An 18044-nucleotide genomic window follows, 5' to 3' on the forward strand; every position below is an offset into this window, starting at 1 on the left:
AACCTTAAATATGTTATTATTAGCGGCCACCGAAAGGGGAAAAGACGCTATTAGTTTTGTGTGGCCTGTCTGTCCGTCCGTCCGCCCCGTTTAGATCTCTGAAAATAGAAGAGAAAATGAAAATCGGACATCATGATATTTTAGATCAGTCTAGTGTCCCAGATCGCATAGAATATACAAGTGTAGTGGCCTTGGTCACACTGAATATACACCCAATGCCCAACATCATCGTCTGCCGTCACTTACACCCAATGCCCAACATCATCGCCTGCCATCACTTACACCCAATGCCCAACATCATCGCCTGCCATCACTTACACCCAATGCACAACATCATCGTCTGCCGTCACTTACACCCAATGCACAACATCATCGTCTGCCGTCACTTACACCCAATGCACAACATCATCGTCTGCCGTCACTTACACCCAATGCACAACATCATCGTCTGCCATCACTTACACCCAATGCACAACATCATCGTCTGCCGTCACTTACACCCAATGCACAACATCATCGTCTGCCGTCACTTACACCCAATGCACAACATCATCTCCTGCCATCACTTACACCCAATGCACAACATCATCGCCTGCCATCACTTACACCCAATGCACAACATCATCTCCTGCCATCACTTACACCCAATGCACAACATCATCGTCTGCAATCACTTACACCCAATGCACAACATCATCTCCTGCCATCACTTACACCCAATGCACAACATCATCTCCTGCCATCACTTACACCCAATGCACAACATCATCTCCTGCCATCACTTACACCCAATGCACAACATCATCGCCTGCCATCACTTACACCCAATGCACAACATCATCGCCTGCCATCACTTACACCCAATGCACAACATCATCGTCTGCAGTCACTTACACCCAATACACAACATCATCGTCTGCCATCACTTACACCCAATGCACAACATCATCGCCTGCCATCACTTACACCCAATGCACAACATCATCCCCTGCCATCACTTACACCCAATGCACAACGTGATAGCCTGCCATCACTTACACCCAATGCACAACATCATCGTCTGCCATCACTTACACCCAATGCACAACATCATCGCCTGCCATCACTTACACCCAATGCACAACATCATCGTCTGCCGTCACTTACACCCAATGCACAACATCATCGTCTGCCATCACTTACACCCAATGCACATTATCATCGCCTGCCATCACTTACACCCAATGCACAACATCATCGTCTGCCATCACTTACACCCAATGCACAACATCATCGCCTGCCATCACTTACACCCAATGCACAACATCATCGTCTGCCATCACTTACACCCAATGCACAACATCATCGTCTGCCATCACTTACACCCAATGCACAACATCATCGTCTGCCATCACTTACACCCAATGCACAACGTGATAGCCTGCCATCACTTACACCCAATGCACAACGTGATAGCCTGCCATCACTTACACCCAATGCACAACGTGATAGCCTGCCGTCACTTACACCCAATGCACAACATCATCGTCTGCCATCACTTACACCCAATGCACAACATCATCGTCTGCCATCACTTACACCCAATGCACAACGTGATAGCCTGCCGTCACTTACACCCAATGCACAACGTGATAGCTTGCCATCACTTACACCCAATGCACAACATCATCGTCTGCCATCACTTACACCCAATGCACAACATCATCGTCTGCCATCACTTACACCCAATGCACAACGTGATAGCCTGCCGTCACTTACACCCAATGCACAACGTGATAGCCTGCCATCACTTACACCCAATGCACAACGTGATAGCCTGCCGTCACTTACACCCAATGCACAACATCATCGTCTGCCATCACTTACACCCAATGCACAACGTGATAGCCTGCCGTCACTTACACCCAATGCACAACGTGATAGCCTGCCATCACTTACACCCAATGCACAACATCATCGTCTGCCATCACTTACACCCAATGCACAACATCATCGCCTGCCATCACTTACACCCAATGCACAACATCATCGCCTGCCGTCACTTACACCCAATGCACAACATCATCGTCTGCCATCACTTACACCCAATGCACAACATCATCGTCTGCCGTCACTTACACCCAATGCACAACATCATCGTCTGCCATCACTTACACCCAATGCACAACATCTTCGTCTGCCATCACTTACACCCAATGCACAACATCATCGTCTGCCATCACTTACACCCAATGCACAACGTGATAGCCTGCCATCACACCCAAAGTGGGAGGTCCTTCTTGTCGGCTGTCTGAATACTGCATGGAAGACTATTGTATAATTTCCTACAAGTAGACATAGAGATTTATGGCAGCATTGAGGCCCTGGTCTACTTCTAGATCTAATTCTGACCCAATAAAATTGATCAGGAAATTTTTCAATAGCTATTCTAAAACTGAGTGTAAAAAGCGAGAGGGTAAGCTTAGGTCAGAGGCGGATAGGCTATACGGGCAAATGCCCGGTGGGCCGGCCCAAATGGGTCGGTCCGGTCGTGACCAAAGAAAAAAAATTCAATGCAAACTTTAGACAAAAAAGTGACAGCAGCCAGACACAGATGTCCGTTCACGTTTTCACGTTTTCGTGTTTTTTTGTTTTTTTTTAAATTTTCGGCAATAAATGTTTGAAATTAAACAAGAATATCACAATCTTTACACAATACAAACTTAACTTATTATCATTAGCTATGTAAGAGCGGCAAGGACTCACACTGTTTGATATCTTCGAGGTTGTGTTTGGCCTAATTATTTTGCTGGTCGGCACTCCCATTTTTTTTACTCCTTCCCTCTCCCTAAAAAGAGGGAAAAGAGAAGTTAAGTAAGAAAACATTGATGTAACGCAGCAAAAAAAAAAATAAATAAATAAAAAATAGGGGCGACAATTAGCTCTTAAACAATACTTAGTAGAAATGAACTTAAACACACAGCCGCGAAATAGCAAAACATCCAACTTATTCACAGCTCTATGCGAGTACAGAGCTCTACTTTCTGCGATGTGTAAACATAAAGTAATCTTTCTTTTTTTTAAAAAAAAATAACATTGTAGATCTAAAAAAAATACTACAACAAAAAATGTTTCCTGTTTAAAAAAACAAACAAATCTAGACCAAAATCTTTGTTTGTTTTTGGTCGCTAGTGTAATTCATGGCAAACGTATTCTTAGTATGAAGTTATTAATGAAGAAAATTCTTATTAAAATAATGATTTGGTTTTATATAGCGCTGACAAATCCGATATTTAATAAAAGGAGATTTATATTTATATTTGAAATCAGTGGCGTCACTATGGGGGTGCGGGGGGTGCGGGCCGCACCGTGTGACAACCACCAATGGGTGACACCCAAATCGGAAAAATGCACTTTTCCAAAATACAAATTTCAAAATAGAAATTACTTCCTCGAATGTCTCTCACAGTTTAGAATCAATATGTCCTAAACCTTCTTAATTTTGTTTTTTACTTGTAATCTTCCTTTATGAGAAAACGAATACGTTGTAGACGCCAGGAGAAAGAGTTTCTGAAGCTCAGACATGTAGTAAAACGCTTGGCGCACGGACAACTGTGAATGAGCTTAAGGACACCCCCCCCCACCCACCAAACATCTTATCTGACCAGTTGAGTGGCCAACTTAACATTTTTTTTTAAATTGTAAAATGGTGGTGAGAAACACATAGACTTAAGGCCATCGCGCGCCATTCGAAGTTTATGACTGTAAGCTCTCTCCACAGAAATCAGTCTAAGGCCACTTCTCAGCTGATGCCCACGAAATTCAGGACTTCTACAAAGGTGTGACTCCATGTTAGACGTGAATGGCTGACTTTGGTAAACGTGTCTCGTCTTGTCTAATGATATGTCTCACAAATGTCAATCGACTTTCAGTCGCCACTTCCCTTAGACGGCGAATGCCTGTGGGGGAAAAGATCTCTTTATTGAAGACTCTATCTCGGTATGTTATTCGTAGGATCCTTCTCAGCCATCACTGCTCAGCCTCTTTTCAACCTTCCACGTCTCGAAGCGTAGGTGGCCATTGTGACAATGATTGTATTGAGTAGGTGGATTTTAATCCCCAGGCTAATAGATGTGTTTGTTCAGATATGCCGTACTTTTTTTGAAAGACGGCTCCTGCTTTCCAATCCGACATGAAGCACCATGATATGCCTCTCCATCGCTTGAGACAACAGTGCCTAAATAGGTTAACTTTTCTATTCGTTCAAGAACTGTATGACCATTGTTGATGGGGGTACTGGGTGACCTGCACCCAATATACATAACTTTGAGAGCGTCTTTATCCGTCTTATCGTTTATACATTTTTAATTGTCGTCTGCAAAATCCAACTTGGTTTGGTTTACGCCATGGGAACCCTTATTCTCTTGTTATTTTCCTGAGTGATTCCAATGGGCGCTATCAAACTTTTATCAAATCCACAAAACTGATCAACATTCTTTGTTGGCATTCCAGGCTTTCTTCGGCATGTTTCGCAGTACTGATTTGTCTTTTCGTAAGCAGCTGAGAAACACGTGTTTAGTTTAAAACATTTTCTCTAAAGAGCTCTTAAATAATCTCTAACAAAAATATTAAGCTCAATTTTTCTCAATTCAATAATTGTACATTTAATTTTTTTCTATAACTTTTGACAAAACGTCAAAACAAGGACATTTTATAATAGAATCGAAAACCATTTTCGGGTGTAACCAATGAATTAATTAGCGTACAGTTTTATTGTTTAACACAAGGAAACAAAATAAGGGTTTTTATATTTTTTTAGGGGGAGATTATTTTTTTCCTTGGGGGGGGGGGGGGACACCTCGAGTTTACCGCACCGGGTGACATCGACCCTAGTGACACGGCTGTTTGAAATAATGGGTCATGGTATATTCATATCCAATTCGCCTTTTTGAGAATGTACTAGGATGAAACAAAAGCTGTTCACATTAGTGAGTGCCTCTCTAACTCTTCTGCATTCTCTAATCTTTTAATGGAATGGGCTGCCTGAGTCAGACAGGGAAACCAACGACTTAGCAGAGTTTAAGTTACAGATCAACATGCATGGCTTGGTTGACGCATGAAATGCGTGGGAGGTAATTATCTTATTTTTTTGAAGTGTCTGTAATCTGTAAGTAATACCAGAAAGTTTCTAAAATAATTTATACATTTCAAACTCATTAATGCTGCAATTGCACTGTTTGTAGCGTTCAGACCACATACATGTATAAATAAAATACATTACTTACTTTACAGTTTTCAACGCGTTATCAAACAATTGATATATTAGACTTACACATATGACACATGGGCGTAGCCGGAGGAGGGGGAGGTTGAATTTTAACCCATCACTTGCACCTGAGATGAACTCCTATTGAAAAATCAGAGCAGGAAGGACTAGTCCTCCCGTAGTGCTCTGGCAAGAAACTTAGCCGTCCGGCGTAGTGCCTCATAGCTACCATACAAGTCGAGTGACTGCACAGGCAAGTCCCCCCTTAGCTCACGGAGCTGGGGACACTCGTACAAGACATGCGACACTGTTTCGACGCTCTCTCCACAGTGACGGCATCGGGAGTCAAAGTTAGTGCGGAACCGGGCAAAGTATGCCCCAATAGGACAGTGTTCCGTCCTGCACTGCGCAACTATTGACTGCTCTGACCTCCTCAGTCGCCACCATGGATCGTCGCGATCTGGGTGACGCATGCGCTGCCAGACACCACGTGCTCTGTCGGATTCCTCCCAGGACTTTAACCACTTCTCATGAATGAGTGCTCGGATTTGTGCCGTTGCTTGTAAGTACGTGCTTGGTGCTTCGAGGTGTGTGGCTGCCATTGCACCCTCCCTTGCGAGGGCGTCTGCCGTTTCATTGCCCTTCACGCCGCAATGTGAAGGCGCCCACTGCATATAAACGACAGCTCCAATAGCTCGGCGGATGTTATCTGCGGCGCCGATTGCCTCTTCTATTACGGGCGACCCTCCCCCGCCGCCACCCATAACTAGGAGACTGGAGCGAGAGTCAGTGACCAACACCACCGTAGTGGCGTTAGTCTCGCGTTCGAGCATTCGGGCCCTAATGGCCTCGAACGCTCTAGTTATCCCTGTCAGTTCGGCATCCATGGAGCATGCAGCGTAGCCGCATGGACCAGAGAGCCTATCTGTTTCAGTCCGGTCGGGGTAGACAATAAGGGCCCCATACCCCGATCTATCGGGGTCCCTCATTACCGACCCATCGGTATAACAGAATATGGCATCTGATGGGTAGGTCTTTATAGTAATGGATGCCAAATTTTGGAGAATGGCAGGTGTTAATCGCCTCTTGGTGGCTCCCTCTTGCCCTAACAGGGACAGGTTTATATGTGGGGCCGGCAATCTCCTCCACGGAGGGCACGTACTGATTCTCCTAATGGGAATTCTATCAGTGGAGAGTCCAGCTGTATTTGACAAATTGGCCGCTATGTGTAGGAACGATCGCATTTTAATGCGGTTCCTCTCTCTCCACTGTCGCACTAAAATTGAGGTGGGTAGCCTAGAGTCGCCCCTTTTATAGCGCTCGTAGGCCGTAAGTACTGCCCTCTCCCTCCTAAGATATAAGGGTGCCACGTTTGTAAAGATTTCAGCAGCGTTTGTTGGGCTTGTCCTAAAGGTGCCACAAATGAACCGTAGAGCCTGTGCTTGTACCCGGTCGAGTGATTCGAGGGCAGTTTTACTAGCATATACTTGAACTGTATAGCTGTATTCGATTTGTGATCTGACTGCCCCTAGATACAATGTGCGTAGCATGTCAGCTTTGGCACCCCACTTTGTGCTGGCCAGCTTTCTTAATAACGCTAACTTCTCCGAGGCTTTTCGTTCAACTTCCTGGACGTGATGGAGCATTGACAGTTTTCTATCCAGGGTCACCCCTAGATATTTTGGCGTATTTTCACGCTGGAGTCGCAGCCCACCGAGTTGAAGCTCGAATGGAGCCTTAAGGATGTCGATTCCTAGGCTGAACAGGGACCAGGTCGTTTTGGCAACGTTTATCTGAATCTGCCATTTGTCGCAATACGAGGAGATGGTATGGAGGTCTGCTTGAAGTGCCGCCTGAATTTGGTCGGCTTTCTTCCCGGTTGACCAGAGGACAATATCGTCAGCATATAGCAGTTTTTTGGACCGTAGTGAGCTGGGCAAATCATTAAGAAAGGCTATGAAAAGTGTACAGGACAGGGCGGAGCCCTGAGGCAGGCCATTAAGTTGTTGTTTTGGCTTGCTAAGGGAGTGCTGGTATTTTGTACGTGTGCTCCTCCCTGACAGAAAGGATTGTATCCAATTGTATATCTTGCCCCGCACACCCATAGCTCTTAGCTTAAGATAGAGGCCTTGCTTCCACACACGATCGTAGGCCTGTTTTAGGTCTATGAACACCGCGTATGTGCTCTCGGACCTCTGGAACCCGTCGGCCACCTCCTGTGCGAATGTCGTGACCTGGTCGATCGGGCTCAAGCCTGCCCTAAAGCCGGCCTGTTCTGGCGCCAGGATACCGGCACTCTCAAAGCACCAAACTAGCCGCTCGTTAACCATTCGCTCAGCAACTTTGCCAAGGGTTGAGGTTAGTGAAATGGGTCTGTAGGACTCCACGTTAGTCGCGTCTTTTCCCTTCTTAAGGACTGGTACAATGACAGCACTCTTCCAGGCCCCGGGCAGTCTGGACTCTGCCCAGGTTCGATTCATAAACTCCAGGAGTTTATCTCTCGCAATGCCCCCAAGGTGTTTTACCATCTCGGGGGTAACCTTGTCTGGCCCCGGAGCTTTTCGATTTTTGCACTTAGCTATCGCTCTGTCCAGCTCAGCACGACAGAAGGGCGCGTTGCACGTTGCTTGGCTTTCCGGCTCATCTGGCTCCCTCTCGAGCCATCACTTGCACCAGACCTCATGGTCTGAAAAGTAAACTTTACTTACTGCCCCAGTGCAGCCGAGAGCGAGGGTAACATCTAGGCAGTTTACGGGTAACACCCCCCCCCCTACGTCCTCTCTTCATTTTAAACAAAAACGATAAAATAAAGCCAACGACAATCACCAAATTCCATGAGCGTAGTGAGGGGTAGCAGAAGAGTAGCAGGATAATGCAATGTAGATACTAGAGATGGGAATCGAACCCAACTTTTAAAGTTCGGGTTCGGTTCGGTCAGGTCTAAAGTTTGGGTTCGGCTCGGTTCCATGTTATGAAATTATGTAATAGCAAAATTAAGAAATAAGGTTTAATGTAATTTATTTGTTAAACACTTTCATTTGAATTTTTACATAAAAAAAATACTTTGTAACATATAATAGGCCTATGGGCAATACTTTTTCCAAAATAATGTTGCCTACATACATTTTAAGCGTTGTAAAAATTTCTTAATGGAGATAGAATTGAAAATACGGCAGGTTTTCGCTCAAGTCGGCAAGTGGTTTAATTCTGGGCGTGACTCGGCGCTATGCGTATTCTTTTTTCTCTTAGTAAGAAGAGAGAATTTTTGTTTAAAGGCTAATATCGATGTGCTTTCTTTCAGAACGCACTATTCATCATAATAAAAAAAAAACTTTCACAATAAATAGGCATACAAGGAGATATCATTATAATCATTATTATTATTACTAAATACAAAATCAAACACGTTAGATTTAAATGAAACGCTGTTTTGACAATTTTAAGAGTTACCTCCCTTTAATAGATTACATTGTTATTTTGCTCGGCAACCAGAAATAGAATTGAAGAATAATGAACATGGCTTAATTCAAATAATGCAATAATGTGATGCATTTAAACTCTTATTGTCAACACATTCCCTTACATAACCAGGTTTGGGCCCCTAGTGGTCCTGGGCCCGGGCGCAATAAACCCCTTCGCGCCATGGTTGCTACGCCACTGATTGTAATGAAGATTACGTACACACACACTCATATAAATATATATGTACGAAGGGAAGGAGGAACAAAAATCCCCCCTCCGAAAAAAATGCTGGCTACGCCCATAGTATGACATGCCATTTGTGGGCCGGTTGATATGGTAATGCCCGCGCCCATTTTGATACCTAGTCCGCCTCTGGCTTAGGCCTACTGATGTATTAGGCAATCCAAACAAAATTAATAACGGCTTTCTTGGGCCCCTAAAAAGGATATACATTCAAAAAATATTTTTTTTACTATTACAATTCCGCTTATTAGCTTGAAAAAAAATGCGTGGGTGGTGGACACTGGGTGGGTGTGGGGGGGGGGGACACAGATCTCGAAAACGGCTCTAACGATTTTCCAATAAATTTAACAGTTTATTCAGATTATATATATATATATTTGGGGAAAAACATACTAGCTAATTGGCCATGCTGGGTAAATTCTGGTTTTACTGTTGTAATTTTTCAAAATATAATTATCTTAAAATTAATCTTGAACACGCGTCATTGGGAATTCTCGCATGTATTGAGTAAAGAGTTAAATCATGGTTAAATGAACAAATAGACGTTCATAAACATTTTGCGCACCGCCTTCAGTAGAAATAATTAGCTGGACTGCTAGAATTAATTTGAGACAACATACACATACGTATATGGCATGCTTCTTTTTTTAGTAACGTCTGTAATCTATAAAATACGATAATGTTATACAATTAATCAATACTCATTATCAATACTATATCTCTAATTAAATCCAGTATCCTAGACTACTGTCTTTAATGAGTTCAAGTCTGAATCTCGAGGATTACAACTTCCGTAGCCTCAACGTGGCACCTCGATGGAAACGTCTCCAAGAGGAACCTAGACAGGCCAATGACGGGCAGCGAGCACAGCCATTGGGTTACCTACTGGTTGAGCTTTATTCTATTATACCTCCGGGGTGAGGATGTATTAGAAACCGTTTGATTGTCACAAGAGTTAAACAGAAGGCTCTTCAAACTCTGGGCTTGCAAGCCTGGTTGAACAAACCGCTCTATCTGGAAGAGGTCCAAGTGAATGTCTATATAAAACACAGCAATTTTCAATGTGTCGAACACTCCGGCCACACGGACTACAATACATGGCCACAGTCCAGGCACACCGGGAACCCCCGCCATTTTCCTAAGGTAACCGTGCAGGATTCGCCATTGATGTAATGGTCTCTTGAGGAACGTCGCCTGGATTATCGACAGGGTCGTGGAAGCTCTCTTACAACTCTGCACTGTGCCATGGGAAAGGTCTAGCATTCCCTTGGACACTTCCACAGGAGTCTTGTGTTGCTACCCATTTAGCCTAAGTACTTCCTCTAGCGATCGTTTCCAACCTAGTGCCACGTTAATGCGTAGCGTACCCGAGGAACAGAAACTTGACAAACCAGTCGAACAAGTTCGCCACGCCGTAACACAAGAGGACTGTCCATCAGAGGGTAAGCTGGTATAGCGGTCTTTACGCGACTAAGGAGCTTACAGTATAGGAAGAAATTCCCCGTACTTAGCTCGGCAACTTTTGTAATCGAGCCAGATCCGGGGGTCATGCGCAATGCATATTATACAATCCAAGACCGCAATGGTCGCTACCAATATGGAACCTTCAGACAGGACTTGGGGTAAAGAGCTCCCGTGCCACGCCTGACTGTTGGATAGGATCTTTCCAACTGTCGTTGGGATAATGGCGCTTCGGCGCCTATTCCCTGGTGGACTTTTCGACTAGGATCTAGATCTATATCACCAAACTAGAATATTCTATACTTTGAGTAAGAGGAATTTATACATGGAAGTAACCTAGATATTTTTTTTCGTGTTTGGGGGGGGGGGGAGAAAATTGGATAAAATGTTTTCCTTTATTTAAAAAATGCATTAGTTATTGGGAGCGAACTAATTACTCTAACAAAATGTCATCAGCTTCATTAATGAAGAATTAGTTTAAAAAAAAATATTTTACTTGTTTTTTTTTTCCCATCTTTTGGTTAAATCAAACAAACATAAGTAGAATCTAAGCACTATTAATGTGCTCAGAGGTCAAGCGCAATTGGCATGAGAAAATAGTTTGTAGGACATTTAAGTCAATAATAATAATAATTTAGTAGGCCTAATATAGTGGTAAGCTCATCCGCGCGGAGATTATTTATTTCAATTCACAACATTTTGAAGAGGTATTATTTTAGTTTCTTACAAGTTACATTATTGTTGAGTTTCAATCTATTTTAAAAGGTGTTGCTAAAACTGGACATATCTAATATTCAAATAATTGTAATTCTAAATTACATTTCTTTTTCTATATTTAAAATTAGTTTCTATTCTTGATACTGATCGTTATATTTGTTTTCAGTGCAAACTGGCCACATGCCATTCCGTGCAGCCAGGGAGTAAAGTTACATGTAGGCTAATAGTTTTCTTTAACACTTAAAAAGAAAAATTATTTAAATCTATATACACATTTTTTTTAAGCCGGCGCTTTCACATATTTTGTATGAAAATGAAAACTCTACTACTTTGATCAGTTTGTTAATTCGATTGCTATGGGTAAACATGTTTTCAGTTATTTATAGATCAGCATTGACGTCACTCAGAAAATAACTTCCCAATAGTTTTCTTACTTCTGCTCTAATGTTACTATAAATAGAAAACAGTCTTGTTACAACACGTCATTAATACAAAGTAGACCTAAATGATTACTTTCACTCACGTGGTACGGAACAGTGAGGCGGAGGCGTTTAATCTCGGATTTCCATTGTAGCCCGAGCAGAAATTCGGTAGAATTCTCGAAAACAAAGAAAAGAAAACTTATAATCAATGAAAGAGAGAATTATAGAAAATGATCAGTTCCAGGGGCGGACTTAGCAGTATGAGGGACCCCGGGAGAATGTCATAAACGGAAAGGGGCCTAACACTAACGAACAATACCATGCTAAGAGCTTTGGTGGAACCGTTCATTGGAATAGACGCCAAAAGCAGGGGGGGGGGGCATTTTGTTCCCAACCCTAACCCCATGTAAATACTAACAAACACACACATACACACACACATATATACGAGCACATACCTGTGCTGAGCTAGGGTTAAAACCCCCAAATACAGAGTATGCACAAGCACTTCTTGGGCCCATCCATTGTAGCCTTCTCGCCAAGTATTCTCCTGACGTCTACAGCTCATTATATCCATCCTATTAAAACAGCTAGGTCAAAGTAAGTGAAATACAGTAAGGTTTTCCCAAACCCTAACCCTTTCGCCCAGTAAACCCTAACTCTATGTATGAACGCGCGTACAGCATATATATAATAGAATTTTAAAAAAGCAGTGTTTCTCAATCTTAGGCAAAAAAAAAAAAACAAACAAAAAAACAGCCATGTTGAGGCCATTGTCTTGACAGCTAGGGAGTCTGGGGCGCTCTAAGCTCCCCCAGCAGTGTTCAGGACGAAGCCCGCCCCGACGCCAAAAAAGTTTTCTTGCATACTTCACTGCAGAAACGCATTCTCCTGACGTCTACAGCTCATTATTCATCCTATTAAAAAGGGACCTTTTGAATAATGTTTTACTTGAAAAATATTCTAATATGAATTTACAGGCCGTTACTACATTGCAAACACAACCGATTTGTTCCTTGAAAATATAAGTACCCCACATATTTAGATTAAGGCTTAATAATATATTAATGTAATTATAATAATATATTAATATAACTAAAATAATATATTAATATAAATATAATATAATTAATATATATATATATATATATATATATATATATATATATATATATATATATATATATATATATGAGTGTGTGTGTGTATGTAAGAGAATACAAAAAGCAGCTTTTTTTCTTCTTCTTCATCGTTCTCATTGTTATGTTGGAGTGTTCATATGACTAGACCAATACATGAGATGAACTGCGCAGTGGTTTCCAAATCAGGGAGCTCTCCATATAGTTTTCTTTCTATTGGGGTGATTTGGGGCCAATGTCTTATACGGGGCTCTTGGTAGAGAGAGCAGTTTTGGAGGACGTGGTCGGCATTTTCAGGTGATACTCCACATGGGCAGATTTCACTGGTTCCAATTTTGAGCTTCCGGAGCATGTGTTGTCGCATTCTGTTGTGTCCGGTCCTGAGTCGAAAGATTAGACGTTGGTCTTGTCGCGATATCTTATAGTAAGCGTCATCTTTATTGTGATTTGGATGGGAGCTCGTCCATTTCTCATTTATTTTATCGACAATTAATTTCTTCATTTCTTCTGGATAGAGTGCAGAGTTTACTTATGAGTTTGTTCTCCCACTCTTGGCGAGTGTGTCAGCCTTCTCATTTCCTGCTAGTTGTATATGAGCTGGTATCCATTGAATAACAGTTTTTTTTCTGTTGTTGTTGAGCTTTGTAAGTGCTGTTCTGAGGTTTTGCAGGCTTTGGTGGGCTGTTTTCGCGTCTGTTAGAAAGACAATCTGACTGTGAGGGGAACTTGGATGATTTGCTAGCATGGTAGCAGCTATTGCTAGTACTTCCCTTTCTGCTCTGTGACTTTCAGAGAGCTCTCCAGTTGCAATGGATTTTTCTAGTTTTTCTCCATCTGGCTATTCGATAAGTATTCCAGCTCCTCCATTTGTGGTGGCTTTATGGGATGGGCCATCCGTGTAAACTCTGATCCACTGATTGCTAGGGTAATTTGTATGTAGAAAACAGTTCACTATTTCCTTGAGCTCTGTTGGTCTGTAATCAGATTTTCTTTTTATGTTTTCAATATGGTCCCTTATAGTAGGAAGAGGGCTTTCGTCCCAGGGTGGAGATTCGTTATAGTGTATCGAGGATTCCAGAGTAATTTTTTCAAGTTGGTGTTTCTTTTTTAGGTTTAGAGATTCCTGTATGAAATAGGTCCTTTTGAGACGGTTTTTTTGTGCCAGTTTTGAGAATTTTTGTTCTGAGTGGGTGCCTCTCCAAGGATTCCAATTTAGTGAATTGGGAAAGGATTTTTATTTCTCTTCTTTCATCCAGAGAGATCAGGGCAGCGGTTTCCTCCATAGCTCTTATGGGTGTTGTTTTGATTGCTCCTGTCATTATCCTTAGACCAATATTTTGAACCTTGTCTATTTTTCTTAGGTTGATTTGGGCTGCTGAGCCCCATGCTGTGGCACCATATTCTAGTACAGGTCTTACATAACTGGTATAGGTCTTTTTCAGGATGTTGTGATTAGCTCCCCAATCTATGCCAGCTATTTTTTTCAAGAGGGATAGTCTCTGGATGCCTTTACTCTGTGTTTTATCTATTTGGCTTTTCCAGGTTAGTCTCGGGTCATAGGTGACTCCAAGATATGTAGGGCTGTCATTTTTTTCTAAAAAGCAACGTTTCTCAACCTTATGCGAAAAAAAACAAACAAAAGCCATGTTGAGGCCTTTCTCTTGACAGCTAGGGAGTCTGGGGGAGCGCTGAAAGCTCCCACAGTGGTATTCGGGGCAAAGCCCCGACACCAAGGGCGTTTTCTAGCATTCTTCACTGCAGAAAAGCATTCTCCTTACCTAAATCTCATTATTCATCCTATTAAAAAAGGACCTTTTGAATAAATGTTTTAATTTAATAATATTCTAATATGAATTTACAGGCCCTTACTACATTGCAAATACAACAGACTGGTTCCTTGAAAAGATAAGATACCCAAACATATTTAGATTAAGGCATTGAGGATCGCCGCCGAAAAAAATTATTCGAAAAATATTTTTTTTTTTAAAAAGCTCATTTGTAAGTGATACATTTTGTTCAATAGGCATGTTTGTAACCTTTGTTTTGTTACAGGACTATAATTCAAAACTCTAAACAAAAAATTTCGGAAGTGGGAGGAGAAAAGAAGTGGACCAATTAGATTCTACTGTAATTTTTGTATTATTTTTTTTTATTGGTGCATTTTTACGATATATATATGGCTGATATGTTACGGTCCCAAATTTATTTTATACAATAGAAAAATATCAGTATGAGAAAAGGTTTTGAAAAGGTGACTAGGAAAATAATATTTGGGTTCAGAACTCATCACCCCTACCGCCCCCCCCCCCAGATCCGCCAGTGGTGTAGCGTATGCATATTTGTCGAATTTTTTTTCTTTACGTTAAGCGAAATCTCTTGATGCAGGCCTGGTTTGGTCAGCAGAAATCTCAATTGAACAATGGTTCAACGCTCTGGAGAAATTAGACCGTTTTAACGCTCGCAATACTGGTAGAATTTGGTTAAATATTAAAATGTCTAATTTATAAGAACCTTTTGAATCCTGTTTTTACTTGACAAGTATTCAAATAGATCGCAAGGTCTGAAGGGAAACTTTACTTTTTCTTTACTTTTCCTTACATCCCTCCACCCCACCCCCAACCCCACATGACACCCTGCTCGTTAGCCGTTGGCCAAAGAAACACCTTAACACCATCTGTCCTTTAGAACGCAAGGTCTGAAATGGAAACTTTCTTTACTTTTACTTTTCCTTACCCCCCCCCCCTTTCCCAAACCGACCCGCCAGTGAGAAGAAATGTGGAGGCGTTACAATGGAAGCAAAAAGAAAAATGTCCGAAAATAAAACTTGGATTGGAAGGGATTTCAAAATAAATAAACAATATAATGTCAAGTACATCGTGTTAAAAGATCATGTATCAGGCATGAGGCATCTATTACTGTTGGAATAATTGAAGAAATATTCCTTACAGGTGAGCTAGGTCTTCTTTTTTTTTCAAATGTTTCTGCCCTTCAAAAAAACACTCTCACGATTGCTCAAGCTTTTCATACCAGAATACATGGCCTAAATTAGGTCTAAGTGTAGCCTTTGTACGGCTAATGAATAGCTCCAGTCCACAGTATGAAAACACAGCTCCTGTTGTCAGCTGTAGAGACAAAACGAAACAATTTGAAATGATATAAATCAAACGACGCTCGCTTTATGTCTATTTTCTCTGAGCAAATCGCGTATGGAGTGTGAGAATCTAGTCGGACTTTTCAAGATATTCTTTTCGTTCTTATGGTCTAGAACTTAGCTGTGGCAATGGCAGACAGAATGTTCAAAACCAAAATCACCCTCGCACTTTCAGATAAGACAAAAAAAAGTGTCTAAATAAAATATTAAATTTAAACAGAAAAATTATTTAAAAAAACGACGATAGCTTCCGAGATCAGACGATCTCCCGGGCTCAACGTCATTCCGGTGAACGGGAAAATATGACGCAAGCGCACTACACTGATTGGCTGAGAGGCTGTGGTTTCAAATGACGACGATGACCTGCAAAAAAAAAACTCTCTTCCCCAGAAGCTAGAATGTAACCGACTAACTGTGACGTCCATCTCGCGCAATAGATCAATAATATCTATCGTCTTTAATGCAATGTTAGCTGCTGTACTCCCAAGTTTTACAAAAGATTTTTTTTTTATAAATTAAAAAAAGAAACTCGTTGAAAAAAAATTATTTCGCCATTTTTGTCCCCAAGCTATCAAATGTTACAATCGTGAATGAGAGGGTTGAAGTCGATTCAAACGGATAGATCAATGGTCCTAAAATATAGAGCTCAACTAGAATAGATCATTGGTCTTAAAATATAGAGCTCAACTAGAATAGATCATTGGTCTTAAAATATAGAGCTCAACTAGAATAGATCATTGGTCTTAAAATATAGAGCTCAACTAGAATAGATCATTGGTCTTAAAATATAGAGCTCAACTAGAATAGATCATTGGTCTTAAAATATAGAGCTCAACTAGAATAGATCATTGGTCTTAAAATATAGAGCTCAACTAGAATAGATCATTGGTCTTAAAATATAGAGCTCAACTAGAATAGATCATTGGTCTTAAAATATAGAGCTCAACTAGAATAGATCATTGCATTAAAAAAAACTGCGTTTCATCAGCATTTCTACTGGTACGATTCACTCAATTTAAACAAGCCCAGACATTCTATAGAGTATACTAGAATGTCCAGCCATTCTATAGAGTATACTATAGCGTCCAGACGTTCTATAGAGTATACTATAGCGTCCAGCCATTCTATAGAGTATACTAGAATGTCAAGCCATTCTATAGAGTATACTAGAATGTCCAGCCATTCTATAGAGTATACTATAGCGTCCAGACGTTCTATAGAGTATACTATAGCGTCCAGCCATTCTATAGAGTATAGGCCTACTAGAATGTCAAGCCATTCTATAGAGTATACTAGAATGTCAAGCCATTCTATAAGGTATACTACAGCGTCCAGACATTCTATAGAGTATACTAGAGTGTCAAACCATTCTATAGAGTATACTGGAGTGTCAAGCCATTCTAAGATGTATACTAGAAAGTCAAGCCATTCTATAGAGTATACTAGAGTGTCCCGCCATTCTATAGAGTATACTAGAATGTCAAGCCATTCTATAGAGTATACTAGAGCGTCCAGCCATTCTATAGAGTATACTAGAATGTCCCGCCATTCTATAGAGTATACTAGAATGTCAAGCCATTCTATAGAGTATACTAGAGCGTCCAGCCATTCTATCGAGTATACTAGAGTGTCCCGCCATTCTATAGAGTATACTAGAATGTCAAGCCATTCTATAGAGTATACTAGAGCGTCCAGCCATTCTATAGAGTATACTAGAGTGTCCCGCCATTCTAAGATGTATACTAGAATGTCAAGCCATTCTATAGAGTATACTAGAGCGTCCAGCCATTCTATAGAGTATACTGGAGTGTCAAGCCTTTCTAAGATGTAGGCTATACTAGAAAGTCAAGCCATTCTATAGAGTATACTAGAGTGTCCAGCCATTCTATAGAGTATACTAGAATGTCAAGCCATTCTATAGAGTATACTAGAGCGTCCAGCCATTCTATAGAGTATACTATAGCGTCCAGACATTCTATAGAGTATACTGGAGTGTCAAGCCATTCTATAGAGTATACTGGAGTGTCAAGCCATTATAAGATGTATACTAGAGTGTCAAGCCATTCTATAGAGTATACTGGAGTGTCAAGCCATTCTAAGATGTATACTAGAAAGTCAAGCCATTCTATAGAGTATACTAGAGTGTCAAGCCATTCTATAGAGTATACTAGAGTATAAAAAAGAGTGTCTATAGAGTATACTAA

General features: G+C 41.2%; 1 protein-coding gene across 1 annotated transcript; it reads left to right on the forward strand.

Moving 5' to 3' along the window:
- The first annotated feature begins 215 nt into the window (after positions 1–215).
- LOC106066556 (uncharacterized) lies at positions 216–2294 on the forward strand. Its single transcript, XM_013225612.2, has one exon. It carries the CDS (start codon positions 216–218, stop codon positions 2292–2294), a length of 2079 nt encoding a protein of 692 aa, XP_013081066.2.
- The last annotated feature ends 15750 nt before the right edge of the window (positions 2295–18044 follow it).

This window comes from Biomphalaria glabrata, chromosome 10, assembly GCF_947242115.1.
Source record: "Biomphalaria glabrata chromosome 10, xgBioGlab47.1, whole genome shotgun sequence".
Lineage (NCBI taxonomy): Eukaryota > Metazoa > Mollusca > Gastropoda > Planorbidae > Biomphalaria > Biomphalaria glabrata.